Raw genomic sequence first — 16,500 nt, 5'->3', positions numbered from 1 at the left:
AATTGAATGGGCTGTGTGGTACAGAAGGTCAGACCCAATGATCTACAGACCCTTCTGGCCTTTAACTCCATGAATCTATGAATATACCAGGGACATTTTCTGAGCCAAGCCTAACGTCTACATGGAGGTACTGTCGTCCTGTGTAATTTGACTGACAAAGTGCTGCAATGTTATCTAGCTCATTTGACCTCTGGAAGGGTTTGGTTAGAAACCATAGGTGAATTTGCAATGAAGCTCTTAAGCTTTTCTCTGTTTCCCTTTAACACTGAGGCAGAGGACCTTATTCTGATACCCCAGGGCAAATGTAGAGCAGCAACATTTGCGTTAGTCGTGCCTACAGGACCCAACCGAGATCAGAGTCCCATTGTGCTAGGTGCTGTACATATATTACTCATGATGTACACCAGGGTGAGAGCAGAATCAGGCCTGTACAGCTCACCTCCATACCCCAATCTTCCCAAAATTCAGGGCTGCTCCAATCCGGGATTTTGGTTTGGCTCAGATGAGCCAGATGTGAGGGTTGGACCTAGAATTGAATTCCCCTGTAGATCAGAAGTGTTTGGACCAGCCCCCATCTCTTATGGGCACCCTTGTTTCTTACCGTGGCTGGGGTGAGCTGAGCTTCCCCATACCTCCTGCCACCCCTTGATGCCTTTCCTGGAAGGTAAATCTCTTCTCTCTGTCTGCCAAGAGGCGTGGTGCCTCCTTCTCTGCCTCCCCTGAACTCTGTCCTTTCTCTTGTCTTCTCCTCTCTCCTGGTGATCTCCAAACCCATATGGTCTCTTCCCTCCTCTCCTCATCCTAGCTGTCTCCCCTCTCTCCACCCCATTGTCCCATCAGCTCTCTCCCTTCCATTTCTCTGGTACCCAGTACATCACACTACTTTTACCTCCTTATCCCCTCCCTGTTAATGCTCTGTCTAATCCACCCATTTCCCCTGGACAGTCCCTTGCTACAGGGCAGGAATCAGTGGCCCAGATTAAATGCACTAGCAGCACCAAGTTGGGAGCTAGGTCATAGAGGGGTTCTTGAATTTTCATCCGCTGCCAAGCTCTTGCCCTCTCTGCATGTAGAAGAGCAAGAAGCAGCTCCTTCCTTTGTATTACACACCCCGGTATGGAATGTAGCTTTAAAGCTGCGATCCACTAGCTCTGTCTATACCCGACTGTCACAACATGCCCAGACACCAGGTTTATTAGGTTTCTTTTCCAAAACCAATCCTGCTTTCCCTCTGCACTAATCCCTCAGTTCCTATTCTGTCCAGTAAGCCATCACTGCTGGGTATATCCCTTCTCTCTAGCTGTCTCTATGGGGGAGCGGGTGAAATCCCCCTGTCTCTTTCATCCACTCGTCCCCATTTCCCTTAGGCCAGGGCACGGCACTCACCAGGGCACTTAGGGCCCCGCAATCACTGCTATGACATCAGCTCTCATTTCTTTCTCACACTTGGCAAACAATATAGGAATGCTTTCTCCTGCCCCCCAGATTCTGCCTGAAGCTAGGGCTGTGGGCTAGGCTAGGGCTGATGCAATGGCACCTCCTCCCCACCCCACCCCCAATCCGCTGTTCCTCTCTATCCCTTTGAATGCAACTGCTGTTTCCCAACTGCCATGGAACCGTCCACTGTCCCTTCAACAGGACATTATTTGGTTGCTGTTGTCTCCCGGTCTGGCTCCAGCACAGGACATTGCTCCTTGCAGAGGGACACACCATTCCTCTTTGTTGCGCTGGAATGTGTGTGCACATTTGGCAGTAGGAGTGGTTTATGCTGTTTAATACTTGGGATGAGTGGGAACACTGCGCAGGAATCATCCTTCTGGATCAGGCAGACATAGCTCATTAGATGATCAATTTCCTGCGAGAGACAAGGTGGGGGAGATAATATATTTTATTGTACCAACTTCTGTTGGTGAGAGAGACAAGCTCAGAAGTGTGTCTCTCTCAACAATAGAAGTCGGTCCAATAAAAGATATTACCTCCCCCACCTTGTCTCCCTAATATCCTGGGACCAACATGGCTACAACACACCTCAGAAAGACAGACAAAGCTGGCCATCAGAGACTTTCAAAGGACTTAACAGATACCATCTGAAGAAGTGGGCTGTAGCCCACGAAAGCTTATGCTCTAATAAATTTGTTAGTCTTTAAGGTGCCACAAGTACTCCTGTTCTTTTTGCGGATACAGACTAACACGGCTGCTACTCTGAAACCTACGGGATCATGATCCTGAGACGTGCTGAGCGCCCTCCACTCCGATTGACTTGACAAGACCCCTAGTGCCTTTTCTAAAGATGGGTACAACATTTGGTACCCTCCAGCCATCCAGTATAGCAGCTTTTAAAAAAATGCTGCAGCCCAACCTCTGCGACCCTCCCACTTTGCAGGGTCCTACAGCCAGGGATCCAGCCCAAGCCCTAAAGTCTACACTGCAATTAAACAGCCTCTTAAACCCATCCCGAACAGCCTGAATCAGCCGCAGGTATCTAACTGCAGTGTAGAGGAGACATACCCTTAGAACGTACTGCTAGAGTTAGGTAGGAATCTGGGACTTCAGCGTAAGAGAGATTGGGGTGCTGGCATTGGGCTGGGCCCCAGGGGGATTGTGGGTAACAGAGAAGGGGACATTGGGGCTCAGCCTGGAGGATTCTGGGTAACAGACAAGAGGGGGCTGGGCTGGGTCAGGGGGATTGTGGGTAACAGAGAAGGGGGTGCCAGGGCTGGGCCCCAGGGGGATTGTGGGTAACAGAGAAGGGGACATTGGGGCTTGGCCTGGAGGATTCTGGGTAACAGAAAAGAGGGTGCTGAGGCTGGTTCCTGGAGGATTGTGGGTAATGGTTAGGGTGACCAGACAGCAAGTGTGAAAAATCAGGACAGGGGGTGGGGGTAATAGGCACCTATATAAGACGAAGCCCTGAATATCGGGACTGTCCCTATAAAATCGGGACATCTGGTCACCCTAGTAACGGTGAAGGGGGTGCCAAGGCTGGGCCCCAGGGGATTGTGGGTAACAGTAAAGGGGACATTGGGACTGGTCCCTGGGGTATTGTGAGTAAGGCGAAGGGGACAATGGGGCTAGGATCCAGGAGGATTGTGGGTAAAGGCTGGGCCGGCCCCTGCTGGGCGGGATCGAGGCTCTGCGTGCTGCAATCCGCGGCTTTCCGAAGGGGCGGGGCTAGCTGAATGGGCGGGGCAAAGGGGCCAAAAGGCGGGAGGGGAGCGGCGGGCCGGCTGTGATGGCAGAATGGGCGGGGCACGCTGGCGGGGGCGGCCTTGCGCGTGGCGGCGTCACGTCCCCTGCATGAGGTCGTGGGAACCGGAAGCGCCGAGCGCCGGCTGGGTTCCGCGGGGCCGGGAGCTGGGAGCGTCTCTGGCGGCGCGCCCCGGCCTGGGTATCGGGTGGGCGGCGCTGGGCGGCGGGGCGGGCTCGGGACCTCGCTGGGGGAGCCGGGGCGGAGCCGGAGCTATGCCGGGGAGCGGCAAGACCCGCCTGCCGGACAGGTGAGACCAGCTCCCCCAGCCGGGGCCCTTCCCCTCTGCCCCGGCGTGAGACTCCTGCGGGCTCCGGGGCCCGGTGGGCGGGGGGTTGGTGTTACCTGGAGCCCCTCCCCCCGCCTTTTTCGAAATGGTGCCGCGTTGAAAGTAACCCCCCCTCCCACTAGGGAGCTCTTGGTGCCCCCTCCCCTCCCCCCTCAGCTACTGGCCACTCGGCGCCTCTCGTTCCAGGGGAGATGAGGGACTTGAAATCCCCTGTTCCCCGAATCCACTGAGCTTCTGGGATCCTGCCCTAGCTGTGCGGGGGGTGGCGGCTGAGACCCTTCAGGTGCATCCCCCATGCTATCCAGAGTGCCTGGGGCTGCGTGTAGCGGGCTGGACACAATAGTAACGGAGCCTTTGTCCATATGTTTCCTTTGAGAGGGTCTCTATGAATTGTATGAAATCATTGGCAGACTCCTATGAAATCACGACACCAATAAGTCTTACTCTCATGTTTATCACCTGTAACCCTGCGTTGAGTGCAAAACGCTGCCGGAGTTGTGGCTAGCATAGCCGCAGTGATTTACATTTCTGATGACTATTTTACTACTTGTACATGTGCCCAATAGACTGTGGGGCAGGGGGTTTGAAATAAGTGTGACTTGGCCTGTTCTAGCTTTTTCCCTTGGCAATAAACTGATTTTGCAATATACAGCACTAATTTCAATAGCTGGGCCTAAATTATTTTTGAAAGGGCTCTATCAGTGACGCTAACTGATCTGGATTAGTTGACACACAGAAATTGGGATTTGGTAATACATCTGTATTTGTCTGTGCGAAGCTTTGCCAGCAGGAAGGAAGTAAAGCCCAGTAAGAGGGAGGCATGGAATGAAGACAGAATGTAAAAGGCAAGGCCTTGTCTACACCACACAGCTTTTAGAAAAGTCAGCGTGTGTAAACGCTCTTTGTCAGTACTGCCGACAAAATACTTCCAGCCCTGCGAGCGGTGTTAGCTTTGTCGGCCGGAGAGTGCTCCTGCTGACAAAACCGTGTTGACGCTGCCACTTGTGTCAGCAAAACTTTTGTCTTTCGCGGGGGGCTTTTTTAAGTACCCGTGAAAGACAAAAGTTTTGTTGACAATTTCGCAGTGTAGACATTCCCCAAGATTCCTATGGGAAGTTGTGGCATTAATCATCACATCTCTCTTCTAGATGGACAGACTATCTGCCACTTGGACAAAGAATGCCGGGTACTAGGTTCATCGCTTTCAAAGTTCCTTTAAAAAAAGTAAGTGAAAGATGATTGAGTTTGGCCTCTTATGGTGTCATTTCGGATCTGCAGTTTTTAACTGTAACAGAAAACATGGACTTAGTGATCTCAGAGCAGGGATTTTTCAAAGATGTTCGGGTTGGATGTGTTGAGGGGAGAACTTTATTCCAATGTGTACACTCTTTGAGAGGAACTTATCTGAACATTCAGGTGATTCAGAGCAGGTCTACACCACAGAATTCTGTCAGGGAATCACACCTCTTCACACCCCATCACCAACAGCTGGCCAGCAGAAGCCTTTAGTGTAGATGCAATTATACCAACTACACTTCTATTGGTATAGCTTGTTTCACTTGTGTGGGGCAGTTTTATGATGATATTACAAAGCACAGCTTTGCCAGTATAACTGCATCCACACAAGGAGTGCTTTGCCCATATGGTGTACTGTTATTCCCATACTGGTAAAGTACTCCTGGTGTAGACGTGGCCTAAATTTGATTTTTGCTAAATGAAAACACAAAGGAAAATTTGGAGATTATAACTTTTTGGGCTAGAAAATAAAAGCCTGATGGGACCATCACCCTTTCAAACTTTAGAAGAAGTAAGCTCAGAGTTAAAGCTACTGCAGTATCCTTTATATTGCTACTATTGTGCTTTGAGTAACAACTCATGGAGATTTCTCACCAAGCTTGTTGAACATGAGTGGCCAGATGTTTAGAGATGGTAGTCACCCATGGCTCTGAAAACTTGAGCCATAGGTGATTTTATGTGGCCTCTCTAGGCACAGTGGGGCTGGGTTTTTTTTGGAATCCTTCTATTATAAAGTATTGTGGGATAGTGAGTTCCACATATGGAGCATCATACCATGGTAACTCTCATTCAAATGAATTTCATGTATCATTTTGATGGGCATCAGAGAGCTTCTTATAAAAAAAGTCTGACATAAATGTGGCAATCTGCATCCAAGCAAATTGTACCTCCATCACTTCAGCTGGAGTTTGGAAATTAAAAATAGATCATGATGTATTTGCTGTGTGTTAAATTTAGCCGTTTGTGACAGTAATGTTGTTGAAAGATCTTTTTCCACTATAAAGATACATGTGTCTAATCACTCCTTTAAATATGCAGAACTGTCTTGGTCTGTAATCTAGTACAGTTGATTCAGCAATCTGTCTCCCTTGATCTTTCTACTAGTCCCAATACTTTCAAATTAATAACCAGTGAATTATATGAAGGCTATTCCTGCTGCCCACCTCATTCACCTGGAGTATCCAGCTACTAAGGTGTTTGTCCTCTTTATCAATATAAGTAGTAGCTGTTATTCCTCTATCAGAAATATCTAGATGATTCTGCTTTTAAGCCCCTTGTTGCCTCCTTGTGTTAATATCTCAGTTGCTATGCTGAGATTTTCATCTGTTTATTTCTTTACCATGCTTGCGTATTTAAAAATGCATAGGATGGTAAGCTTGTGAATACTGACAGATGGCCATATGATTGGCACCAGCAGCAATGTTCAGAGGTGAACCTCCACCTCTTTAGATGCATTTCTCTGCCATTTGTGTATCCTCTTAGGATTACTGTCAGATGTGTCTACAGGTAGAGAGCTCCAATCACTATAGTGTTTGGGATTCTTGGAACACAGCTGAGCAATCTGATGCACTAATGTCAGGGAGAAGATGCTCTCAATAGATCACTATCAATGCGCTTCAATATTTAATGTATCTGCTTATACCCAAGGCCTCTTCCTGTTTGGTACCTAGATTCTGACACCATCTACCTTTTTAAGGGGTACACCATTGGGCTGTGGGTTGGTGGGCGATTTAAGTCTTTACTATGGTGGTCCCTAGAGTGCATGGGAACTCTCCCTCCCCAAGCTGTTGTAAAGTGCTTTGAGATTCTTGTTTAGGGTGCTGCAATTGTGCACAATATACTATTAAATATTATTTCTCGCCAGAGTTTTGAATGGAGACTTGCCCCAAAAGACAGATTTTCTCCTTTTGACCTCCTTAAGAAAATTAGAGAACAGAAAGAAGAACTTGGCATGATCATTGATCTAACATACACAACGCGCTATTATGGACCGGAGGTAAGTTAGGATGCAACAACTATCGTAGGCCCCAATACTTCTGCGCTCTCACAGATTTTTCTGTGGGACGTTGAGCATGTCGGTTAGCCTCTCTGTGCCTCAGTTTCCCATCTCAGAGGCATTGGGAGGATTAATCCATTGAAAATTGTGAGACTCAGATACTGTAGTAATGGGGGTGTGGGGGGGGGAGATTGTGCCTGTGTGGATCTGAAAGCAGGATCAGGGCCTAAAAATCCCCTCACTATGCCCAAGTGAATGAAGTGGACTTCAAATTTCTCTGAATATGGTGGACTCTGTAAGTGACTACGTGTTACCATGTTCTGTCATTTCACTCTCACAGCACCGCTAAACAAAGGCTTCCGAATTCCACTTCAAACTATTTATTGATGGCATTAATTACCTGGAAACAGTTGTTTAAAATACTCCCCTAGCCTTTCTGCTACATGCACTTTGTGTTTGTAAAAGACAGATGGGAAGGAAACCTGGGACAAATAAGAAACAATAGCAAAGGAATGTGTTGGTAAAAAATATTTTTGTTGGTACCTCACAGTTGTCACTAGGAGGACTAAGTGGGCTATCAGATCTTGCATCTTGGTAGTCACTTGTGAATCACTGTTACTAAATATGGGCTGTAAAGTCTCCATAATAGTCTAGTGTAAAACTACTCTAGTTCAGAACTCTTTATGGTGTGTGTTTTATTAGAGCCCTTGCATCAGTTCTGGTTCACTGTAAGAATTGTTTCAGGCAAATTTCACTCCATGTATTTATACATAATTGTATTTCAGCACTTCTGGGAGATGCATGGTATATCTGACAATATGGTGCTGTTGTAACTTACCTGAGTTATTGCGGAGGATTTCACTTACCAGACTAAAATCTCACAGGCACCCTTTCAGGTTTAGTTTTTAAACTATAGAAGCATTTGCTTTCTATAAAGCACGTGGACCCTTTCAGTGATAGAAATGTTTGGTTTTATGGTCCATACAAAAATGTGTTGGATTCCCCTTTGTTTTTTGTAGGAGCTACCAAAGACACTGTGCTACTCCAAGATCTTGACAGTTGGACATGAAGTACCAGATAACGAAACAATTTTTAAATTTAAATGTGCCGTGAAAGAGTTTTTATGGGAGAACAGAGATAACGGTGAGCACAGATTGCCTCTAATTCTGATTTTATCTTAAAAACTCCATTGTAATTAAAATGTCTTGAGCTATAATGAACATAATCTCTTGTAGATTTCAGTGTGCTAGGGAAATTCTCTTATAATCTGGTGTACAATTAGTTCCCTGCCTTTGGTAACCCATGTGGGTTTTGTCTCATCTTGGCATGTGAAGATCCAAGAGGATGTCAAGGCAACAATGCCAGTTGCCTTTGGCAGTAGCAGTAACATTGGATTCATGGTTAAGTGAACACTGAGTTCAAAAAAGAACTAGATAAGTTCATGGAGGATAGGTCCATCAATGGCTATTAGCCAGGATGGGCAGGGATGGTGTCCCTAACCTCTGTTTGCCAGAAGCTGGGAATGGGCGATGGGATGGATCACTTGGTGATTACCTGTTCTGTTCATTCCCTCTGGGGCACTTGGCATTGGCCACTGTTGGAAGACAGGATGCTGGGCTAGATGGACCTTTGGTCTAACCCAGTATGGCCATTCTTATGTTCTTATTAGTATAGTCAAGCACAGTGAGGTTTCATCTAGCACTAATAAAATTTTTGGACAAATTTATTTGACAAAAAGTGCAGTTTCGGTCAACTTATAACTGTTCGTGAATAAGGCTAAGATTTAGTCACGGGTATTTTTGGTAAAAGTCATGGACAGGTCATGGGCAATAAATAAAAATTCATGGCCCGTGACCTGTCCATGACTTTAACCAAAAATATCCATGGCTAAATCTTTACTTCTGGGGCCCTGCTGCTCCAGTGGGGCCTGCTCCAGGGCTGGGGGTTGACTGCCCCCGAGCCACTGCTCCCAGGGACTGCTCTCCGAACAGACTGAGTGCCCCTGGGGCTGCTGCTCTAGCGCCCCCTCTCCCCCCCGCCCCCTGGACTGCTGGTGCTCAGGCGGTCCCCAGGGTACTCCCAGGACCGCTGCTCGGGTGCTCCCTGGAGCCAGCTGCCCAGGGCTGTCCAAGCAGCGGCTGGTGCAGCTGGCTCCGGGTCACTCCCCAGGACCACTGCTCGGGCGGTTTGTGAGACCAGCCGCTGCTCAGGTGGTCCCCAGAGCCAGCTGCCTCCCAAGCAGCGGCTGGTACAGCTGGTCTTGTGGACCCTTGGGCCAGCTGCTCGAGCGGCCCTGAAGTCAGCCGCACCAGCCTCTGGGGAGGTTGCGGAAAGTCCTGGAATCTGTGATTTCTGTGACCTCCGTTAACGAATCGCAGACTTATTTGTGAATTTCACACCAGTAGTTGTGTCCATTTGTAAAATGGTTGGAGGGAGGAGGTGATGGAGCTGCTGCTGCTTCTACCCCCTTAAACCTTTAACCACTGTGCTAGGCCACTCACCTGGGGTGTGAGACACCCCGATTTGAATCCTGGCTGTTAAACAGTCCGTTGCAGGTCTGAGGTTCACCAAAAAAATCTTTAAAATATCAAATTCAATTCAACATAAACCAAAATTTGTTCATTTTTTTTTGTACTGCCACCAAACTGAAAAATCAGTTAGTTACCCAGCTCTAATTTAATTTCTAATGTGTGTCAATATCACTTCCTTACAGATACTGTTATATGCCTTATGTTAAGCATTAACCCAGGTTTACACTCATCAGAACTCTGCCATAAGGCTGCTCTTCATACTGTCTTTAAGTTCCTTGTGCGACGTGCCCATGTTTTCTCCTAAAGATTTGTGACTAAACTGTGTGACCTGACTGGTTTTTATAAGCAAGAGTTGAATAATCAGTGATAATTAGCCATAAATGTGAGCTTGTCTTTAAGTACTGTTGTAGAGATGTTAATTTGTTTACGTTGGCGTAATCGGTGAATGACTAACAAATGTAATCAGATTTGCTTCCTTCTCCTTTCTGATGCCCACTGCCTGCCTGAAAATGAGCACTATATTAAAAAGCATAACTTGAATTTCCTGTCTCATAGATAAACTCATTGGAGTTCACTGCACGCATGGCTTAAACAGAACTGGTTACCTTGTTTGTAGGTGAGATATCTTAAACTCTTGTAGTTGAGCTGTGCTAGATGGGTATTTCTCTAGTAGCACAAGGGATGGGAAAATTACTTATCCAATGTCTGCCTCACTATAGCTAATCCTGGTCTCTAATGTTAAGTGCACTGGTCAAGGGCCCAGTGACCATATAAAATCTTGGATTTCATGAACAGACCAGGATTAGAAGTTCTCTGGGCCGATATGTACAGATGCTCTCAGGGCATGTACGTTTTTTGTGAACGAGCCTTGGTATAGCAATCAGAAATTTACCTCTGCTGTAAAAGCTGTAAGTACTTTGATAGCCCATCATGGCCTGTAACTACATAATCTAAAAAAAGCATCCAGAGAGATAAAGGTTTGTCTTTCATTCTTAAGCATTATTCCCATAATTAGAGCTCATGTATTACGTTGCTCTATTCAGGTACCTAATTGACGTTGAAGGCATGGAACCAAACGTCGCTATAGAGCGTAAGTATAAGGAGATCACTGTTTTTCCTGTTTCTTTAATGGGGCGAAACACTGGCTAATAGCTTGCATTCAAAAGGTTCTAGGCTCTAGGAGAGCTAGGAGGTTGGGTCTAGGAGAAGAGCGCAGAGGGAGAACTTGCAAGATCAGTTTTGCACTATAGGAAAATGTAAGATTGGAAGAGTGGATGGATAATAGAAAATGGGAGGGCAAAGAGGAAGAGGTTTATTGTGACAATGGATTGATTTTTGCTACAGTGCCCTTGGAATCCATCTTAAGCCAGACTGATGTCAGTGAATCCCTGGATTTGAAACCCAGGTGACTTATGGGTGGGAGTGCAAAGTAAATTGAGCAATGTTCCGCTCCATTGCCAGACCATCTCATTGCGTCTCTTACAGTAGAACCTCAGAGTTACGAACCCCTCGGGAATGGAGGTTGTTCATAACTCTCAACAAAACGTTACGGTGGTTCTTTCAAAAGTTTGCAGCTGAACATTGACTTAATACAGCTTTGAAACTTTACTATGCAGAAGAAAAATGCTGCTTTTAACCATGTTAATTTAAATGAAACAAGCACAGTTTCCTTACCTTGTCAAATCTTTCTTAAACTTTCCCTTTATTATTTTAGTAGTTTATGGTTAACACTGTACTGTATTTGCTATTTTGGGGGGTGGGAGGGTCTTTGCTGCTGCCTGATTGTGTACTTCTGGTTCCAAATGAGGTGTGTGGTTGACTGATCAGTTCATAACTCTGGTGTTCCTAGCTCTGTGGTTCTTCTTTATAAACAAGAGAAGACCTGCTCCGCCCAATGGATCATTCATGCAACCATGAGCTGTCAGAGGGACATTATGTAGAAATGGAGTTGCACCTTGATGTTTTAAATGGCATCCCTTCGTTCCAGTCTGCATCTCTCTTCTGTACCTTAAAGGACATCTTCCTAATATCCAACCTTCCGATACCTATATGCTTAACCTGTGCTCATGTGACCCTAACTGAATTACTGGTAGTAAGTTGGGGTGTGCTCAGTGTCAAAACCAAAGGGTTAAAATCATTCTGAGTTCTTTATTACTGCTAATATGGAGTGTCTTCAGTGCTTTGCCAACATATGATCTACCCCCTGTCCTGAGTAGCCTAGTGTAAAATATCTATGTATAATGGTGTTTTGTAACTTAACTCTTCCCTCCTCGTAGTGTTCAACAGGTCGCGAGGGCATTCTATAGAGAGGAAGAACTATATTGAGGACCTTCAGAAGGGCCCCATCAGAATGTAAGTCACTGTTTCGATATCTGTTTGTGTCTGGGTGCTAGAATGAAGAATTGTTAGCTCATGTCAGCTATTTAATGGACCTGAGTTTAGCTTTTTCGCTCCTGTTAGCTGATGAAGAAGCAGGGATCAGTGGATAGGGAAGCCAGGAGATCTGGGTTGTGTTCCACATTCTGCTGGTGACCTTGGGCAAGTCACTCTGCCTCCCAGTACCTCAGTTTCCCCATCTTTAAAATGGGAATCACACCCACCTCTTAAAGTGGTTTGAGGTGCAATTATCACTGAGACCGTAAAGAGAATAAAAACTTCCCTGCAACTTCATTGAGTGATTCTGTAGATTCGGGCTGAGCTAATGGAACATTTTTGTTTAAGGAACCATGCTGCAGATGGACTAGCATTTGATTTAATCAAAGGACAAAGCAGCACGGCACCAAATTTGGATTTCCAAGTAGCTGGACATCATCCGTATTCACAACAGCTCCCGCTGGCAGATGGCAGGTTGGTATTTAGTTTTCATCTCTAACGTCGGGGTCTGGTAAAGTGGATTGGATCAAGGGAAAAGGTATATTTTTGAAAGTGACAAAGGTAAACAGGAGCACAAGATTGCAAGCCAGGCACTCAAGTTCGAATCTTGGTCCCAAAACTCACTTTGTCTAGGAAGTGAGTTTAAACTCAGTTGCTAAGACTGTTTCAACCATAGTATGGACAAGACTTATCGAGCTGGTTGCTTCTGTGGCAATTATTTAAATTTTGCACTAGATACATTGTGGGAGGTGCATAATAAATGAAATAGTTTTACTACTCTAGGATACTTTAGCACAAAGAAGGTCCCTACCCTATGATTCAGACTTCAGTGACTCTTGTGCAGAATTGCCTTTGTCATAATAAGGCTGTAACTCTTCTTCTCCTGCTCTTAGGCTCTTCCCTTCTTGGCGAGGAAAGGGAAGAAAAAGAGAACAAAGGTAAATGGCTTCTTCTTTACTCCTGGGATGTAGGCATTTGCACTTCCTCCCATCAAGTGTCATGATATGATACCACATCTGCAGCTCCCATCTCTTCAGTAACCCTCTCTAGTCCTTGCTTCATGGATCTGTGGGTGAACTTCCGCTTCCTAAATCTTAATAGATTATTGGGCTGAATTTAATTCTTCCATAGTTCACGATTTGGGAGTTACAAAAGCCAACCAGATATGTTTGTAAGTTGAAAGAGATAAAAGTACAAGAATGCTCTTTAAGAGTTAATCTGTTACATAATACAGAACTGAACCTTCCAGTGTATGGTTGACAATCAAACGAAAGTGACCAGGGGAATGTTTCATAACCTTTAATTACTCCTTCTGGGCCAAAATATGGGGGGCCGGAGGGGGTATTCCTCCTGTTAGGACAAACTGGATGGGGTGGGAGGCAGGGGAATACTTCTGTGAAGACTTATTGTGCTACGTTTGACTTGCGTAAAAGAGGTAGGCAGTAGTAATACTTGACCACCACTTTAGGGTACTGTAAAGCTTCATGTTTGTAAAAGATCTTAGCATTTTTCCTCTGAGGATCTATGTAAATGCAAAGTATTAAGAGACTGAGAGTCTTAACATGATTAATAGGGCCTGTCAAAGTACAATTGATGCCTCGCTAGTGCAGTTTATCTCTGGTGTGGCTTAAGAGTTTCAAGAGTTGAGATCTCATGAACAGCTCGGCCATCCAGGTAAATGACCTTGACCTTTCTCTTTCAGAGCCTTGTACCCTGTCAGGAATTTCCATGGGGTTTACGACAATGGGAGATCTGCTTATTCCAAGGAATGTGTCCCTACAGCCAACCTGGCCCAGCAAACACCGCCTTACCACTTGGGACCTGTCAACTACCCTGTTCCCCTACCTTATAACAAACAGTATAATGATTACAATGGACCATACTTTCCAGTGCAAAATCCTCATTATATACAACGGGAAATGTATAAAATGAAAACATCCAGCAGACCCAAAAGGAATCACTATACAAATTAACGTGAGGGGCTCATCTGGTGGAAGAACTTGATAGTGTGCTATATGGAGTCCACTCTGTGTGGCTTTTAAATCTAGAAGCTTTATTCGAGAATGAGTCTTTTATTCATTCTAATTCCTTTGCTGTGGTGCCCATCGCTGGCCAATTGCCAGTCAGGAAACACAAAGGAAGGAATAATTAATTTGAATATTGAGACTGTTTTTAAGTTTTATTTTTCCTAACCACCTTCATAACAAACCCTCACCTTTTTACTGTATTGAAATATTGTGACATCCATGTTAAAATGACGTATCGAGTTCTAAATGGACACCCAGGATAAATATGGACCCAAACTGATTAGGTGGTTTCCATGAGAAACGTTGTGTGCATTGTTTAAACTCTAAGGGAATTGTGTTTTAAACGAATGCCTTCCCCTGCAGTTGTTTATAACCAAAGCATAGCATGGCAATACCTGGAAAAAGAACCAAAGTGAAATGGAATAGTGTAGCGGGCCAGAGATCAGCCTTTCCATCCCATGAAAAAAATCTCAAATTTTTGAGAACTTTCATCCCAAAGATCAAATTAAAAAAGCTTCATGGGAAGGATAGACTGAAAAAATCCCACTTGATCGATTTCCCACAGAATTCTTTGGCTTGCTGCCCAGCTCCCTATGAAGTCTGATTTCTGGTTGCCTGTTTTCCATCACAAGAGCTGCCTAAATTGATAGGTTTCTACAGAATGTTTCAATGTTAATGAATTGGCATTTTGCCGAAGAAAAACCTTCAGCTGGAAAACTTAGGACCAGTTCTACTTAATAGCCTAATGTTTCCATTCTTCAAGAGGAACAAAATCTAGCATAATCATTTTCATTTTACATTGTTTTAAACATATGTTTTTAACCTTAGTAGTCTCCTAAATGTAACAGGTGAGGGACTGGATGGCTCTAGGAAGCCTGAAGGTTGGTTGTTCAGATCCAGTTCAGACTGAAATTGAATGTCAGCAAGGTCATTGCTCCTTATCCGCTACCCATGAGACAGGTGACTGTTGCAGACCACCATGGTTATCACTCTATGTGGCAGTCTCACAGAGGCCGAGGATGGAAGCAAAGACTCCCTCCTCACCGCAGAGCTGATCAGTGTGGAGACACGTTGTCATTTATGTCCATGAGACTTGTATTAACTGTTCCTGCTCTGTGGAGAAACGGAGGAGACTGATCTCCAGGGTTTTCAGCCTGGCACCTCATTTTACCAGCACTACATTGACAAGGATGTTCAAAGCAAGTTGCTCGTGCCCATTTAGTGAGGCTAACATCATGGTCCTAGTTCTGTGAGAATGTGGAAAGGATAGTGTCACTTAAGCTTTGTCTTCACTGCTTAAAAAGGGGGTTTCTTTGCAGCAAGATGATAAATGCAGGGCAGTTCTTACTGCAACATCCTAAGTGGAGACCAAGGCACTTGTGTTTTCTGTGAGGTGGCCAGGCAAGGTCTGAACTGTACTTCTACCTGGGGTTAACAGCGCCGAGTTTACGTCACAATAAAACTGATGTGCCTTGTTTTTTTTGCAGCAGAGTAGGTAATGCATGTTATCCTATGAGAAAAGCAACTTTGTGTCAGTGAAGACAAACCCTGAGGGTGGGTTTGCTCTGTGAATTAATAGCCAATGTGTCCTCTGCCAGCAACAGGATTCTGAATCTGGCATGATTGATTCTTGATTAGGATAACTTTGCTGATGCACACTGAAAGCTGCTCTAAATTAAAGTGTGTTCATTCCAGGGCCATAGTCCTTGAATAAGAGAAATCAAGTCTTCTCCCTAACCTAAGAGCTTCAGGTGGACAGGACTGCATGTGCCTTGGCATCATGATTTCATTCCTTGTTCAGTTGCTGGCTGGCTTATGCAGTAAAGCCCCTCACACTTAGACTATCTGAGAGCAAGAATTGACCAGTGGTGTGGAAGGTAAGTCAACACAGTCTGCAGCTTCCTTAGGAATATCAATTCTTGTATTTGTTATTCACATCTCCGTGGAGGTATTATTTGCTGCAGTCAGCGAAAGTGTGTTTTAAATTGGAAGTAAAGTTTAAGCTTAATAAACTGTATTAATGAACTCCTGAAGTGCTTCATAAACTTCTTGTGCATTTTATAAATGACTCTAGTTAGCTATCCCTTGCTTGCCTTTGAGGTGCAGCAGCTTGTAAAAAAAATGTGGTTTAATTTAGGAGGTCGGTACCTTTCCTCGCTGGTGTGGCTTCTATTCCTGGCTCTCTGATTTGCTGTTTGACTTTATACTTAACTTGCCTGTGCCTCATTTTCCTCATCTGTAAAATTGGGGTGTTTTCCCACACACATCTTTGTAACATTATTTTAAGGTCATTGGATGGAAGGAGTTAAGCAGCTAGCTCAGGCTTCATGATTTTTTTGCAGGATGTTGGTGTTCGGAGTTTACTGTGCAGGACAGCTGGGATTGTTGTGAGCGCATGATACAAAATAAAACATTTTTGCAAGGAATACACTTGGCTCATGAGCTTTAACCCATTGTGACATATAGTGCCCACTCAAGCAAAGAATGGCATTTATGCAGGGCTGGCTTTGCACCGCGCCCCCCCCCCCCATTGTGGCAGGGGAGGGCGCCGAGCCTGGCCGCGGGCCCGCAATCCCCGACTGGCCGGAGTGCCCCCAGTGGCCAGAGCGCCGGGAGGAGGGCGGAGAGCCCAGCCGGGGCTCTCCACTCTCCCCGACCAGCCGGAGTGCCGAGGGGAGGGCGGCGAGCCCAGTCGCGGCCCCGCTCTCGGGCCGGAGCGCCCCGCCGTGCCACCCCAAGCA

General features: G+C 45.6%; 1 protein-coding gene across 1 annotated transcript; it reads left to right on the top strand.

Annotated features, from left to right (window-relative positions):
- Window positions 1–3,462: 3,462 nt before the first annotated feature.
- DUSP11 (dual specificity phosphatase 11) lies at window positions 3,463–16,185 on the top strand. The gene is made up of 10 exons (XM_065398357.1): window positions 3,463–3,497; window positions 4,685–4,760; window positions 6,697–6,828; window positions 7,848–7,971; window positions 9,915–9,975; window positions 10,403–10,449; window positions 11,636–11,711; window positions 12,081–12,206; window positions 12,626–12,670; window positions 13,435–16,185. Exons 1-10 carry the CDS (start codon window positions 3,463–3,465, stop codon window positions 13,703–13,705), a joined length of 993 nt encoding a protein of 330 aa, XP_065254429.1. The 3' UTR covers window positions 13,706–16,185.
- The last annotated feature ends 315 nt before the right edge of the window (window positions 16,186–16,500 follow it).

The sequence above is a fragment of the Emys orbicularis genome, chromosome 2 (assembly GCF_028017835.1).
Source record: "Emys orbicularis isolate rEmyOrb1 chromosome 2, rEmyOrb1.hap1, whole genome shotgun sequence".
NCBI lineage: Eukaryota > Metazoa > Chordata > Testudines > Emydidae > Emys > Emys orbicularis.
The sequence above is the reverse complement of the archived record's forward strand: the minus strand, read 5'-3'. Positions and strand labels throughout refer to the sequence as shown.